The 17,436-nt window shown below is 24.9% G+C and overlaps 1 protein-coding gene across 1 annotated transcript in view; it reads left to right on the top strand.

The window, feature by feature from the left end:
* LOC145830085 (phosphatidylcholine:ceramide cholinephosphotransferase 2-like) overlaps positions 1–16,982 on the top strand; it is a 52,665-nt gene extending 35,683 nt beyond the window's left edge. Inside the window, exons 7-9 of the mRNA XM_082937973.1 lie at positions 2,288–2,441; positions 13,946–14,112; positions 15,116–16,982. Of these exons, the coding sequence (XP_082794099.1) occupies positions 2,288–2,441; positions 13,946–14,112; positions 15,116–15,307 (513 nt within the window). The 3' untranslated portion in view covers positions 15,308–16,982. The remainder of the gene's footprint in view (positions 1–2,287; positions 2,442–13,945; positions 14,113–15,115) is intronic.
* Positions 16,983–17,436: the final 454 nt, after the last annotated feature.

The following is a 17,436-nucleotide window of genomic DNA, read 5'->3' as shown; positions in this document are numbered from 1 at the left end:
ACACTTCATAGTGAAACTTAATATATATACACAAAAGTTTATCTAGCATAATTTTAGAATCAAAGTGTTTTTTGTTCAAGTAAATAATTGAGTTCTTTATAACTAAGCAGTTAGTTTAATATTTGATGTAACAAGTTAATGTGTATACTTTACCTCTTTATAATTTTTCATATTTGTTAAAATTTTTTAAATAAGTTATAAGAGAGGTATATGCCAAGATTTAATTTACTAATTATTTGTATTTTTTGTAGAGTAACTCAAGTTTTTAAATTAAATTATATATATTTATTTGTTAAAAATTTTACACTAAATGATAAGAGGAAATATTTTATACAACAGATATATAGTTTACTTTTTTATGTCTTTTTTTGCAGTCACTTAAGTATATTCTTTTTTGTTTTTTATTTAAGGATTTTATATTAAATAGTTTGGGTAGTATTTTATTAAACTAAGTGAACAATTTATATAAGTAAAACATGTTTTAAGTAAATACTTTTTATTACTAGATATTTTTAACATATACGCTATATTTTTATTACTAGATTTATTTTACAACTTATTTGCTAAATCTACTTTATGCTATAGATACATTTATACTAGGAAATTCTAAAAAATTGTGTTCTTTATTGTTTTAAGGTTTCAACTGTAAAAACTTGTTATTGTTTTAAGATTTTAGTTGTGAAAGTTCGTTATTAATTCAAGGTTTTAATTGTAAAAGTTCCTTATATTTCGTTTGTTTATCTAGATACATTTATGCTAGGATTTGCTAAAAAATTGTTTCGTTTTTCAGACAAGCTGTGTTTATAAGGTAAAAATACAAGAATTTTGCTGATAGAGCTGTTTATTACAAACATCAATCATACACAGATGGTTTAAGTGATGTACTGGAAGTTTAATTATAGAATTCAACAAAAAACTATTGTTTTTTACCTGTATTAAAGTTAGATTGGAAGTTTTATATAGTTTTAAGTGTTAGATTATGTATTTTAGAATAAGTCTAATTCAAGAGTTTGATTTAGAAAAGTCAGGAAAATTTTGGTAAAAAGTCAGGAAAAAGTCAGGAAAAGTCAGGAAATTCTTCTCAGTTTTTTGAGTGGCAACCATGGATATGTTTTGCGCCATCAATAATGAACTTTACCACACGACCAACAACAACAGCATCCTAGACAACCTATGACCGGTTTTGTCCTTATTAGAACTCATCAGGCAGGCATCTCTCGCCGCTATGTCTGTTTGATGAGTCCTAATAAGGAGGAAACCGGTCGTAGGTTGTCTCGGATGCTGTTGTTGTTGGTCGTGTGGTGATGTTAATTATTTATTATAAAAAAGGTACAATCTATAAAACTGTTAGAAGAAAAACTGAATTAAAAAAAACTAAAAAAAAAAATGTGTAATGTGCTTGTAGTTTATTGATTAAAATTATATTTTTCACAAAATTTTTTTCTCAAACTTGAGTTTTAAGTTTTACTGAATTTAGTTTCATTGTATAATTGCATTTTATAATTAAAAACGTATATTTAAAAAAATATTGGAAAAGTTGCTTAAATTAATAATTACTGAAAAAAATATCTATTAAAGGGCCGACAATTGAAATTATTGTAATTCAAAATTTGATAATTCCTAGGAACTGTTAATTATTAAAGAAAAATAAATGTTTAAAAACAAAATTATTTTACTATCATAATCTTATATTTAAGACCTACATGAGCATTTTTTATTTTCTAAAAGTTTAAACTAGTTTTTGAGTAATGGCTAAAGTAAGTTTTAAAACGTGCTTGAATATAGTAGTTTTTGGAATTTATAAATTCTCTGTTTTTATTTTGAAAATTAATTTTTTAACCATGATATTCTTAAAAATTAGGCCTCAAAGATATTTTATTTATTATAATATTATATAACTTTTTGAGATATAACCCCTTTATATTATTCTTAAGAATTTGAATTGTCATGTAATGTTTTTATAGTAAGTACAATATAAGTATTTTGTTCACAAATACTTTATTAAACTGATGGCGTTAGTTAGAGTTTTATGTTTTTATTTTGAAAATAAAAAGATACTCACTTTTTAAAAGCTCAATAAAAATTTATTTAAGCGTAATAGTTATAAAGTTTTTTGTATACCGATTTTTTTGATTAAATAAGGGTGTTTTACAATTTTTATTCGATATTAAGAAATGACCAGTAGATTGTTAGACAAAACTTATATATTTATAGTTTTTTATAAATTAGTTTGAAATACATTTAACAAATAAATTCAAGAAATTTTGTATAATCTTTGTTTCCTAAGGCACATGGACAAATCTCATTGATGTTAACAAGAGCAATTGGGCTACTGTTAGGCGGCGGACTTTCTATAACTGGATCCCATCATTTATGTGGAGATTATCTGTTCAGTGGACATACAGTTATGATTGTTGTTTGCGTACTATCTATTATCGAATGTAAGTTTGAGAAAATAAATAAGTCTGAATAACTTTATTTAGTTATTATTTAAGCTTGAGATGTATATATATCTTTTAAAAGTTAAAGTAAATAAACTGATATACTAATTTTATAGATTTTTTTATTTTCTTTAGTGTATTATATGTGTTTAAAACTACAATAAAAAGATAGTACAGTTTTTCTCAATATTATTTTAAGTAATGTAAACTAAAAGTAAAATAAAAGTAGTGAAGTAAAATTTTAATTTATACTAGTTACTATTAAAGTAGCTGTTATTATTTTAGTCGTAGTATTTAACCTATAATTTATTTCAATACATAGTTAAGTTTTTTTTTGTAATTTACTTTGTATATTTAATTTAAACTTTAATAATACATGTTTATTTAATATAAAAAGCAAATACTAAAGTAATTTGATGAAAGTTTTACTGTTTTCTAGCTAATTAGTTTTAATAAAAATGCATCAACAATTGTAAGTTTTTTACTACAAACTTTATTTCGGTAAGAAATACAAGCTATAAGTTCTTCACGGCTAAATAATTTGGATCAGGGTTACCACTTTACCTGGAAACCTGTAAAACCCTGTTTTGACAATTTAGGCTAAAATAACCTGGAAAAACCTGGAAGTTGAGAAATCTTGAAAAAAAACCTGGAAAAACCCGGAATTTTGATCAGAAAACCTGGAAAAACCTGGAATTTTTAATAACCTTAACATTTTCGGATGTGTAATTTAAATTTGACACAAAAAGTCTATCATATAACTAAGATTTTTTTGTAATCATCAAAAAGTTTTTGATTAAAAAACACATTTAAAGTAACTTTACAGTATCTTTTCAATAATTTTATACTATTTGACACAGTTTGTTAAATAGAAATTAACTTAAAACTAAAAATAGACCCAAAAATGTGTACTTTTAAAAACCTGGAAAAAATTTTTAAAATACGATTGGCAACCCTGTTTGAATATTATTGTAGCAAAATAAACTAATAAAGACTGATAAGTTTGGTATAAACAATCAAGGTTGCCAAAAATCCCGGGAGTCTGGAAAAGCCTGAAATTTGACAATTAAGCTAAAATACCTGGAAAAAACTGGATTTTGAGAAATTTTGAAAATAAAACCTGGAATTATGAACAAAAGTCACTAAAAAACCTGGAATTTTAAACAGTTTTTACATATTAAGTAGTAAAATTTTGATTTGACACAAAATCTATTGTATAGATAAAACTTTTTTGTTATCATCAAAAATTAGTTTTATTAATTAACACATTTAAAAAAGCTAAAACATATCTTTTCAATGTCGTTATACTTTTTAACTCAGTTTTTTACCTTTAACTAAATTTCAAACTAAAAATAAACCCCTAAAACGTGTAATTTTAAAAACCTGGAGAAAATTTGCCAAAAACATTTTGCAACCCTGAACATTATATACCTGAAACTAAAAAAAAATTGTAAACGATCCTTTTTTACTGATTATACTTAGTTAATTAAATTTATTCTGTTATTTATAATTAAATCTTGGCAAGAGTAAATTTATTTTTATGTTCATTGTATAGTAGTTTTTGGATCTAGATAATCTTGTTGTTATGTTTTTGTTATGTAAATTTTTATAGTTAACAAACTTCAACAACTATGTTGGAATTTTTTTTTGCATTAAAAAGTTTTTTGTGTTATCTAGTTTGTTAAATTTATTTTTGGAAACTCATTAGTTTTTTAGCAATATAAGTTCTAAAAGTTCTATAGAGTTTTAGTTTCTATAAAAGCAAGATTCTATAACTTTCTTCAGCGCATAGGCTCGTCAAAGATAGATATCTGACATTATAATTTTTATGTTCAAACAGTTTAAAATATATAAATAAAGTTAGTAAATTAGCATCTGTTATATCTTCTTTGTCTATTTGTGAATATATTAACGCGCAAAACCGGTCGTAGGTTGTTTTGGATCTTGTTGTTGGTCGTGCGGTAAAGTGAAATTCATTAATTATTATTTATTATGAGTAAGCTAATTAAATTATTTTTATAACTACGATCAAAATACTGCGAAAACATATTATAAACTTTAACATTTAACTTCTCTTTTATTCTTTTAGCTAAAAAATCTTTGTCTAAAAATTTATTTGCTGTTAGCGTGGGTTATTTTAGTTGTCAAAATGATTATATATACTACAAAAATCTTTTTATACTAATTATTTATTTTCTTACTGTTTTAAGATGTTTTCAAACCCTTTATCTTTGCTTTGTTTTACACTGTTGGCTGAACTAAGAAAGGGCATATAACTCAACAAAACAATCAAATATTTTTTTCAGTTAATTATATTTCGTTATTGTTATTGTTTTATTTTCAATTTCAATTTGGTTTTTAAAATATATCTTCTTAGCGTTTAATGTTGCCATCAAAAACATAAGTATTAAAACGAAAATTTTCTGCTTTGTTTTATACCTTATAAATTATTTAAAGATAAATTTAAATAAAATTTAATCTTCATATTTTTTTACTACTTAAAACTTTTAATTGGTGTTAGAATTTATACGATATCTTACATTTACACTATGCATTTCGCCTGAATATGCATTTTTTTTACAAAGATATTAACATAATTGAATAATTTTAAAAGCAATCCGAATTTATAAAAAAGCCACACTATTTGGTTAAAGCTGCTTTTTGATTGTGTTTTGTTGATAGTTTTTGTTATCTAACATATGTCATTTAAGGAATAAGTTTGTATATTCTAAAACAACTTAGTTGTTGTAAGTCGTTTTAATTATTTTTTTCCTAAAATGAATAGATCAAAAAATGTTAGAATGATTACATTTAAAATAGTTTATTATTATCACTAAAAGTTCGAAGTGTACTAATTATATGTGTTAAATATTAAGAACTGTATTTTGTAGTTCATAAGACCCAAGTTTTTTTAATTGACAGTTAAATCATAAATAACTTTGTTGCTTGATATTTCTAACAATTTAATCATTAAAACTTTCATAATTTTTTTATACGCCTTAATAAAAAATCTAAAAACCAAATAGCGAAATATAAAAGTATTTAATGCAAAAATAATGCATTATAAACAATTTCAAAGTCCACTGGTACGATTGAAATCTACACAAAAACATATTTGAACAAGAGTTGAACGTTGTACTCTCTTCTCCAAATAAGTGATAAAATACATGAAACCAGCAGTACTCCGTAAGGTGTAACATAGCTTTGTTATTTTACTAGCTCTAAAAAAAATTCTGGTATTTAATCGCTAAGTTCTTATTTTAACAGTTAGTTTATTTTGTTTTATTTTGTCTAGAATTTGGTAAGTATAAACTTATAAAACTATTATTCTTTATTTTACTTAGTTTTTATAAGTAAGCGCGAACTAATTTCACTTCATTAATTTTTAGTCAATATTAACTTCAAATTAAAATTAAATTCATAAAGAAAAATCTTCGTCCATTTTTAAATTGACCAATATTACTACTTATTAAGTGCATAAAATCTATGAGATTAATAATTTTTTAAGTATTTAAGATTTTTGTTAGTCGAATGAATTATGTTTAAACAGATATAAGGTTGAATAAAATGGTCCATAAAAGTATTAATTATTTAAAAACATCGTAATTGTTTTAAAAGTTTTTTACTAAATTCAAAAACTAAATATTATAAAAAGTATAGTGAAAAATAAATATTTTTATAATTCTTTATTTTTTACTTTGTTATGATTGTTTACTAGTGGTTATCAAAGTATTAAACATGTTTGGTATTTAGTTGGAAAAGTTTTCCTGAAATAAAAAATAACGACAAGTATTTTGCATTTTTATTGAAGTAAAAAGTTTTTTGATGCAACCTTTTTAACTAATTTTGTGTACAACTAAGCTAAAGAACATAATATTAACATTTATGAAAGCTTGATAATGGATACGTCATAATGAGTTTAAATAAAAAAGTGAAATAATTACTGTTTAGCTAAGAGATTGGTAAAATTAAGTAAACAAGACTTTTTTAAGCATGTAAGTAAACAGAAACTTAAGATGGTAAAACGGTATTACAATAAAATATATACATACATGTTTCAAAAATTATATAAATTAAAAAAAACAGCTATGATAACGTTAGAAGTAAAATATAAATATCGGAATTTAGTTGATGTACTTATGTAAAAAAAATAAAGCTATAGTGTTTTTGAATTGAAATTTCAGAACGAATATTAGAGAATATACTAACAGCAATTAAACAGTTTTTAAAGTAAACTAAAATAAAATCTGAAACAATTTTTACAAATTAGTGTTGTAACAAAACTTTTGTTTACGAAACTTTAAATTACAGGTTTTTATAAAAAGGGATTTAAATACACTTTAGTGATACTTATTACCTCCTTATTTAAGATTGTAAATTTATTGTCATTTTAATGCTTAGAGCATTCCGGATAGTTTAGTGAGTTATCTCCAATTGCCAAAGGACTATTGGTATTATTACTACCTCTATTGGCCATCCAGTTTCTAAAGGATTTTCATACATTCTGATCCCTTCTCAGATGGAATCTCTGAGAAGTTCTCCTGATTTATACACTGTCACAGTGACCCTTAAAATGGTAAATAACATATTATTTTTAGGATCGAGAGTAACATCTTTAAATATTCCATTTAAAAGTGTTCTAGTGCAGTACTAATTAAAAAATTAACTGCTCTAAATTAACTATTGATTATGTGTTTTATTTTATTTTCCAGGAACTTAGCTTCATTACCTAAATAGGGAGTTTTAAGTACACTGGGCACTTTTTTGGGCCTTGTTTTGTAGGACTAGTGGATTTTTAATGGTATTGTCAACCTTTTTTTTGATAATAACCGTTAGGTAACCTAATGATCTTAAATTTTAGTTTTTGAAAAATTAATATTTTTTTTTTTTTTAGTTTATTTTTAAAAATTTAGTTTAGTTTGAAAACTGTTTAATTGCGTAAGTGGATTTTATTGTAGTTTATTTTAAATTTTAAGTCCTTAATACTATAGCTTAAGTTCTTTTAAATAAGTTAATCAACTAAGTTCCGATAATTATATATTTTTCTTTCAACTTTTTTCTAGCTGTTTTTTATATTTATATAATTTCGATACATGTATTTGTATATTTTACTGTAATACCCTTTTACCATCTTAAGTTTTCATTCACTTACTTATGATTAAAAAATCTTGTTTACTTAATTTTAAAATTTCATAGCTGAATAGTAATTATTTCACATTTTTTTATTTAAACTCATTATGAGGTATCTATTATCATGCTTTCATAAATGTTAATATCATATTCTTTAGCTTAGTTGTACACAAGTAGTCGAAAAGGGTATACTGAAAAATTTTCTACTGAACTTCATTGAAACTAAAATTATTTGTCGTTATTTAGTATTTGTCGTTATTTTTCCATATAAACAGGGTTGCCAAAAAACCTGGAACAACCTGGAATTTGACAATTTAGGCAAAAAAAAACCTGGAATTTGAGAAGTTTTGGAAAAAAAAACCTGGAATTTTTAACAATTTTAACATGTTGAGTAGTAAAATTTTAATTTGACACAAAAAATAATCTATTATATACATAATTTTTTCTTGTCATCACCAAAAAAGCACATTTGAAGTAGCTTTACAGTATCTTTTCAATGTTATCATACTAATTAACACAATTTTTACCTTAAACTGAAGTTTAAACTAAAAATAGACCCAAAATTTTGTACTTTTAAAGTCCTGGAAGAAATTTGAAAAACCTGGAAAAATTTTTGAAAAAACGAGTGGCAACCCTGTTAACATACTAGTATTTTATTATTTTAATGTTCTTTATAGATTATAATTTTGTTATTCATTTATGTTACATTGTGTATCAAATATGTTTGAAATGATGTTGATTGAGTTATGGTTTTTTTTATGATACAGGCTTGTAAACTTATTTGTTGAGTTGTTTACATAATTAGTCTTTTAAAATATCACAATTTTTTTTATTAGTTATAGGAGATCTCAATTTTTTTTAGTTATAAGAGATTAAACTTGGAAAACTTAACAAGCTCCTTGTTGAAAGTTCGATCTATTAACATTAGTCTATCTAAAATATATTTAACTCAACATTTTTTACCAGTCAAAAAATATTTAAAACTTATAGTATTCAGTATTCAGCTTTAGGAATTGAGAAAAGGTAGATTTTAATGCGTTCAAAATTTGTAAGAAAACTGATGTTATAAGTTAAAATATAAGTCTGCCTTCCTTAAGTTTTTGCGGGGATTTCCTTTAAAAAACTGAGTATGTGTTAGAAGTTGATAGGATTTTCTGTTCTATAGTTGTGACTTAAAATGTATATACCTAATGTTTCACATAATATAAAATGTTAAATTATATTAAATTATCTATAGTCTCCTTCATTGCTTCAAACATTTAGTTTTTTTCTAATTGAGTAAAATATAAATAATTAGTAAGAATGTAAGAGTTTTACTTGTATTTAACTATTCAATACAACTAGTTTTGAACTCAAGTTGTAGGTAATTGTTAATTGATTCAAACATTTAGTTTTTTTTAATCAAGTAAACTATAAATAATTAATAAGAATGCAAGAGTTTTACTTAAGTTCATTTAACTATTCAATACAACTAATTTTGAACTCAAGTTGAAGGTAATTGTTCTTTTTTTTCTTAAATATTGTTAACAAATTTGAATAATTTTAAGTGTAGCTATTAAGCATAATGTTGATAATAGCTTTTTAAAAACAAAGTCAGTGAAGTATTTGCGTACAAAAAGAGATGTTTTAATTTTTCAAAATGCATCTGTTTGTTTGAATATATAAGACTTAACCTGTTAAAACTTATAGTCATTTATCTCCGGTCGGTCTTTTATGGATGGTTTGATTGCTGCAGTGTATTTTTGCGAAAACTGCTAAATTTGTTCAATTTCTTTACTGATAACAAATGAAACACTTTGATAAATTTTAGTTCTAAAACACCCATGGTGGTTTTTTTCTTTAATATAGTTACAAAAAACACCAATTAAAATATTTTTCTCTGGGGTTGGTTTTTTTATGGGTATATTTTGAAAGTTATACATAAGTTAGCATAAACAAGTAAAAAAATCAATAGTAAATATAATTTTTTTTTGAAGTTTAACTCGAAATCATCCGTACTTGTTTTTCTCTTGAACACTAGAGTGCTTATAAAACGGCGACTATTGAGTTTTCGGCTAGAAATTTTTACACTTGGCAAATACCACGAAACCACCCTGTGCAAAATTTTAAATGATTTAAAGAAACTTTCACTTTTGCGGAGTTTGATTTAAACAACCCTAATGCAAACTGTACGAAACCAGAAAAATGCAACTTTGGATTTTTTAGCCAGAAAATTTTTGCATTAGACAATTATCACATTAGCACCTTGTGCACCAAGTAAAACAATTTAAAGAAAATTTTATGGAGACAATTCTTGATTTTATATATTCTCTTTAGTGATGTTTCGGACCCGGATCCGGACTTTTTTTTCAAATTAGAATCTGGCCTGATCTGGACTTTTTTTTCATATCAAGATCCGGCCGGATCCGGATATCAGACAAAAATGGCAATATCCGGCCGGATCCGGACCCGGATAGTGAGTCCGGTACATCACTAATTCTTTATCACTTTGTAAATTTTCTTGAATTTCAATGGCTTTTTTTTTGAAAAAATCAAGAAGTGCCACCATAAAACCTTCTTTAAACCTTCTTAAATTGCGTACAATGTGTTATTGTGATAATTGCAACTTGTAAAAAAAAGTTCAAGCTAAAAACTCTAGGGTCACAATTTTGGGGTCCCATACAGTTTGTATTGGGGTGGTTTTCAGAAAATCCAATTCCGCCTAGGGAAAAGTTTTTTAAATCGTCTAATTTTGCACATGATGTTTTTGTGGTATTTGCCAAGTGTAAAATAATTTTAAAGGTCACCGTATTTATAAGCACCCTAGCCTTGTACATTTTAGATTTAGACCCATATTTTTCTGTCTTCAGTTTACTTGTCGTTAGATTTTTATTAGTTAAAACTAAAAAAAAAATTGAAATTTTTTCAATAATTGTCTCTCACATCGTTAAGAAAGAAGTTTATAAAGTTTAAATAAGAAAATAATAAAATAATATTGCTCGTAAAGCTGAAAATATACAAAAAAATATTTTCTTTTTTTGAATATTGTAAAATGACAGCAAATAAAATGTTTTTCAGGGTTTCCACGGGCCAGGCTAAGTCATTTTTTTGGAATAAATAGAAAAAGTCAGGCTAAGTCAGTTATTTGGGTCTGAATAGCAAAATGTCAGATTTTGTCAGTTCAAATAAAATAAAATACGTTTTTCCAAACCTTCAAGTGCTAAAAAATAAATTTAAAAAATTCTTTTAAACTTAGAAAAACAGTAGAAAGTTTTTCTAGAATTTAACAAAACTCCTTAGTTGCCAAAGCTTCAAATGGTAGAAAAAAATTCTTTATACAGGGTTTCCACAGATCAGGCTAAGCCAGTTTTTTGGGGTTAAAATGAAAAAAAGTCAGTTTTTAGGTCATAATGGCAGAATTTGTCAGTTCTAGTTTACGAAATTCTTTAAATTACAAAGCTTTAAAATAGTAAAATGAAATAAATAAAAAACTTATTAAAGTCAGACCAAAATTGCAAAATTTATTTAGAAACATGTTGAGCTATTACCCTATTTGAACAAGTAGTTATTGTATGTAAACTTTTTAGTATTGATGATCTGTGGCAAGGACACTTCCATAGTGAAAATTTGATATTTACACAAAAGTCTAGTTTGCAAAATTTTAGAATCAGATTGTTTTTTGTTTAAGTAAGTTATTAAGATCTTTATAATTAAGCACTTAGTTTTGTATTTTATGTAACTTGATTTTCTTTATAAACATTATGATTTTTACAGTTTATACTATTTAAATTGTTATTTAAGACATTTACACTGAAAACTGTTTCTTAGAGTTTTTTTTTTTATGCATCATGATTTCATAAATAGTACACTAGTTTAATGTTTATATTTTAAGAATTAAAAAAAAAGAGCCTTACACTTGTTTATTAATTAAAGTTACTATTTTGTTACATGCTTATTTTCTTTATTTTCGTTTATAAGGTTTATTCAAGTATTTTATGTAAGATCTTGGTTGATTTTTATAGTGTACATCATGATATATTAAAAAAAAAAAAGTTATAACGAAATTAATTACTAATGTTTAAATTTTGATACCATTTTTTATTTTGCAGAATTAATTATTATTTAGTTTGAGTGTTTTGATTTAAAATTCTCTGCCAGTAGTTTTCTTCATATTTGTGACACTTGGAGATTATTTGCAAAGAGATAAGCAGTGAGAAAAAAGTAACCCAAGTTCAATGCAAATCTTTTTATAATTAAGTTTATATCATTTATTTTTACATTCCAGTAACTTATCATTACAGTTATATTTCGCTGAAGTACACATTCTGAACACAGCAGCTACTCAACAGAAAGCTGGTAGTTTAGTATTACTAGTCTAAATAAAAAAGAAACCTGAAAGAAAGTTTTCATTTTGGTTCAAAAATGTTTACTGAATAAGAACTTAGTACTAAAATGCGTACTTGTCAAAATATGTGTACTCAAAATGCGTACTTATCAAAATATGTGATCTCAAAATGCGCATTTAAGTGAAAGTGCATACTTTAAATGCGTACCTAAGAGAAAGGTAAACGTCAAGCTAAATTTACAAAATTTTTTGAGTTATTATCAAGGCGTGACAACCCTGTTTATAAAGTCAGACTAAAAATGCAAAGTTTTACTCGAAAGATGTTAAACAATTACCTTATTTGAACAAGCAGTTTTTGTAATCTTTTTATTATTGATGATCTGTGGCAAGGACACTTCCATAGTAAAACTGTGATATACACACAAAGGTTTATTTTGCAGAATTTTAGAATCAATCTGTTTTTTATTTAATAATATTATTAGTTTCTTTATAATTAAGCACTTAGTTTAGTATTTTATATAACAAGTTTATGTGTATGCTTACTAATTTATAATATATTTAGACTTATTTAAATTTGAAAAATCCGTAAAAGCCGATTATGTTATTTATTTTTTTATTTTCAAGGTTTCATAACATAAAATAGGAGGAAGTATTTTATAAAACAGATACATGGGTTACTTTTTTATAATTACTATTTTATAAATTATTAGTATTTTGGTTCAAAAAAGCGTACTAAATAAGAAGTGCGTAGTTAAATGCGTACTTATTAAAATTGCATAATATAAATACGTACTTGCCAAAATATGCGTGCTCAAAATTTGTTCTCATTAAAAATATTCGTACTCGAAATGTGTATTTAGCTAGAAAAGCGGATTCAAAATACTTACCTAAGAGTAAGGTAAAAGTCAGGCTAAATCGGTAAAATTCTGATCAATTCAGGCTAAATTTACAAAGTTTTGCGTGGCAACCCTGTTCTTTCTTCATGGTTGGATTTTCCAGAGTGTGTTACTTTTACAGTGATGTAATATTGTCTTTTAATTATACAAAAAAAAGACCTATCATTACTTTTCTCTATGTATATTTATGAAACTTGTTTCATGTGGTTTAATTTATTTCATTTTTAAATAGAACAGGGTAGCTAAAAACCTTGGAATTATGGAAAACCTTGAAATTTAGGAAAAAATAAAAAAATAAAAGTTGAGAAAGTTTGAAAAAAAAACCTGGAATTTTAAACTTTTTTACTTGCTTAATAACGAGATTTCGATTAGATGTAAAAAACTTACCATAAAGATTTTTTTATATTAGTTAACTTTTTTTCATTATAAAACACATTTAAAGTAGCTTTACAGTATCTTAATTTTTATTGTATTTAAGACTGTTTTAGTTTAACTTTGTACTAAAAATGAATTAAGAACTTTTTTTTAACCTTGGATAAATTTACAAAAACTTGACAACCCTAGATAGAAACAAAAAGTATTAAAATAAATTAATTAAAAAGTTCAGACAGTTAATGAGTTTCGGATTTTAAAACTGTGAGAAAGAAACAAAAGTATCTATATGTGTGTTGAACAAAAAACATCGGCGAAAGTCAGCAAAGCAGAAGCCTGGACTTTCGTTTGCCGTGAGACAAGCTCAAGTTTAACAATATAGTTGATCACGCCAATTCGATCATCAGACAAAAAATTTTTTTTTGATCGTACTAAAACGAGCGTGCCAGATGTCTTGCCTAGTGGACAATGTTTTAAACGTTGCACGGCAAATGACAATGCTGATGTCACTGATCATTGCTAGCAAATGGTTGATTCATGTGAAAGCATGATAAACCGTTTGTAGATTGACGACTACAAGTTTTTCGGTTGTGACTGACTGATGAGTCCTAATAAGGACGAAACCGGTCTCAGTCTACCGAAACTTGTGGTCTGATGATCGAATTGGCGTGATCAACCCTATTATATGGGTGTTGTTTGGTTATGTTGTTAAATCAACTTTCTATGGAATTATATTTAATTAAAACTGCATACAGTATGAATTAAAAAAAAAATATTTTTAGATACACCTCGTAGATGGTGGTATGTACATTGGATTAGTTGGATGGTGTCAGCAGTTGCCATCATTTGTATTTTACTAGCCCACGATCATTACACAATTGATGTCGTAATTGCCTACATGGTCACTACTAGACTTTTTTACACATATCACACTTTGTGTAATGTCCAGGTATTTTCTCGTTTTTGTTTGAGTACATTATGAAGCTTAAACATATTTTTCTTATATTCATATTAAGATTATTTTCTATACAATTTATCTATAAAAATATTTTGGCGATATTTTTATTTCTTGATTTAAGAAAATATAATGCTATAAAAAAGTTTCATTATTTTTAGTTGTTAAATAAATTATAATAGTGCTTATTTTTACAAAAAAAAAAGTATTTATATTAACGATATGAATATTAACGATATGAGAAAGTAAAACAACAAGCTTTAGAACTTATAATTTTATAAACAGCATGGCTATTAAACCTAGAATTTGAGAAATTTTGAAAATAAAAAATAGGAAAATCTGGAATTTTGAACAAAAATTACTAAAAAACCTGGAATTTAAAACAATTGTAGATGTTAAGTAGCAAAATTTTGATTTGACACGAAAATTTTATTAAATAAATAAAAAACATTCATAGTAGCTTACAGTATCATTTCAATGTTATAATATTATTTAACACGGTTTTTAACCTTAAACTTAACTTTAACTAAAAACTGACCCAAAAACGTGTACTTTCAAAAATCTGGAAGCATTTTCTCAAAAACCAGTGGCCACCCTGCATAAAGTATACAAAAAATTCAATCTTAAGTTAAAAATAAAACTGCAGGAAACTATATTTATAACGTAAAAGTATATTACCGCGGAAATTAAAAACTTTATTTTTAATTATTTTGCATGAACTCAGCCTAACTTTGGCTATTTTATAGTGACAAAGAGTAGTTTTTGCCTGGATGAGTAGCAACCTTGTTTAATGTAGTATTAGTTATTATGTAATAAAATTATAATGAGATTTTTTATAACCTCAACTATATAAGTTAATAAAAATATTGATACAAACCAAAAAGTAGTAAGAGTAATTTATGATAAATACATGATTACTACATCCAAAACTAAAAGTAAAAGTTGAATATATAGATAATTCTATACTTATCAAAAGTTGAATAAAGTACTTTCAAAGGTTTTAAGAGACAGTGGAAATTCTAATATGATTTCAAGATATTGGTGGTTTCCACTTTTTAAATACTTTGAAGGAAATGTTAGTTGTAACGGTCCTTTACCTCGACAGTATGAATGGCCTCTTCCTTGGCCGAAAAAATTTGTATCTGGCCCAGTTTGTTCTCATAGAAAGTCTCCAATAAAAGGTGTATAATAGTTTTTTTAAATTGTTGTATTCAATACTTGCTGAAAGTTTATTGCTTTTTTATAAATTATAATGAAATGAGACTATTGTATTTTTGTTAAGTGCACTGCCTATTAAAACTATTTGAAAAAAAAATCTTTGTTTGCAAAATGAGAAATAAATTAAATAAGATTCACGCTTACAGGGTTGCCAAAAAACCTAGAATTTGACAGTTTAGGCTAAAAAACCTCGAGTTTTGAACAAAAATCATTAAAAAACCTAAAATTTTAAACGATTTTCACATGTTAAGTATAAAATTTTTGGTTTGACACAAAAAATTTTTCATATAGGTAATTTTTTTTGGTCATCATCAATTTTTTTTCTTTAAAAATCACATTTAACGTAGCTTTACAGTATCATTTTAATGTTTTATACTATTTAACACAGTTTATTACGTCAACTTAACTTAAAACTAAACGTGTATACTTTTAAAAACCTGGAGAACATTTGGCAACCCTGCGCTTATCTCAATGAGTTAGTTTATATCACAGTTTAATTTTATACTAGTAGTAAAATGGTTGAATATACCAAATATATTTCAAATAGTAAATTTAGGTTAAACAAACTTAAAATTATCAAGAATAATGGTAATCTAATGCGTCTTCAAATTTTGTTTATTATGTATTGATATTTATTCACAATTTTTATGCAAAAATAAAATGAGCATAAAGTATTGTAAGCTATGTGAAGTAAAAGTTAATACGTTTATAATTATTTTAAACAAATTATAAAATTGGTAAAATAATATTTAATTGTTTTTAATTTGTTTTTTGAAATATATAATTTTATATGTGTTATTAAGTTATTAAACAGTTTAGATTATTTCCCAGTATAATTATTTACACCCACAGGATTATTTAATTGCATTTTTCCTTAAAAATGTAGGTGTGAAAAAATCAGAACTCTTTAATAATTTAATACCACGTATATCATTATATATTACCAAAAATATTTTACCTGTCATTTTTACAAGAAGTAACCATTTATTTTATTATATTGCTATGTTATTAATATTTAACTCAAGTTAAATTAATTACACAAAACTCAATGACACATTTTGACGTTTCGTTCAACCTGTGTTACGTATTGATATGTTTTAAGTAAGTTACTCATAAATGCTTTTTGTTTTACACGTTCGTGTTATTTTATGATAATTTTATCATTTCTTAATTTATATCAAAAGTTTTTTATGTAAAATATTTTTATAATTTTCCTTTCTTAAGCAAAAGCAAAAACCATAATTTAATGGTTGCTTTCATAAGGGTAAATTTATTTCTTTTAAATAATTATTACTTGTTTTTCAGTTTTTTAAGATGAACCATGCAACTTACTTACTTTTTATTAAGTTTTTCATTTGTTACCTGTTTATAGTTACTACCTTTAATTTATTTCTTGTTTTTAAACTTGCCACTAAGCTTAGAAAAGACTGTTTAAGTTTTAAACAGCTATACGGTTTATATATACTTAGTTTAAAATTTAAAATGTTTCAATCTAACATAAACTTTTAGTAAAGCATTTACACTTAATTTAGGTAATACATTTGCCATTTTTTGCCTAATTTGAAATATAGTAGCTTCGACTATAACTGTTAGTATCGTAACAAAAACACTTGTTTTCTAATGTTTAACTATTTTGTAAATTTTGAATAAACTGTTATAACATGAAAACTAAAAGAGTATTTTGTATTTACGTGTATTTATCAAGTAAATAGTTTATTTCATAATAAGACTATTGAGTTTGTGCTTTAGTTTTTGTTCTAGTTAACAAGACATGGTAAATATTATCAATTCCCTTTTATGTTGACCTCTTTAGTCTTAATCAAAATTTTCTCAAAAAAAGGTATAAAAATATTTTAAAATGTTTTTAATTGTCCATTCAGAAAAAAAAACATATTTTTGAAGTGTTACTGTTTTAAGTTTTTAAATAAGTATTAAAACTGATACAAGTAACCACTAATTTACAATACTATTAGATTTTTTTTAGTAAAATTTATAATTACGTCACGATATGAAAGTTGATTTTTTTTAAATAGTTTAAGAAGTGTAATTTATTCTAGTGTATTAGTTTACAAGAGGTTTGTTTGCAAACTTTTGTAAGTA

This window comes from Thalia democratica, chromosome 2 (assembly GCF_965202585.1).
Source record: "Thalia democratica chromosome 2, ktThaDemo2.hap1.1, whole genome shotgun sequence".
Taxonomy (NCBI): domain Eukaryota; kingdom Metazoa; phylum Chordata; class Thaliacea; order Salpida; family Salpidae; genus Thalia; species Thalia democratica.
Note: the sequence above shows the minus strand (reverse complement) of the source record. Positions and strands in the feature narration are given on the sequence as shown.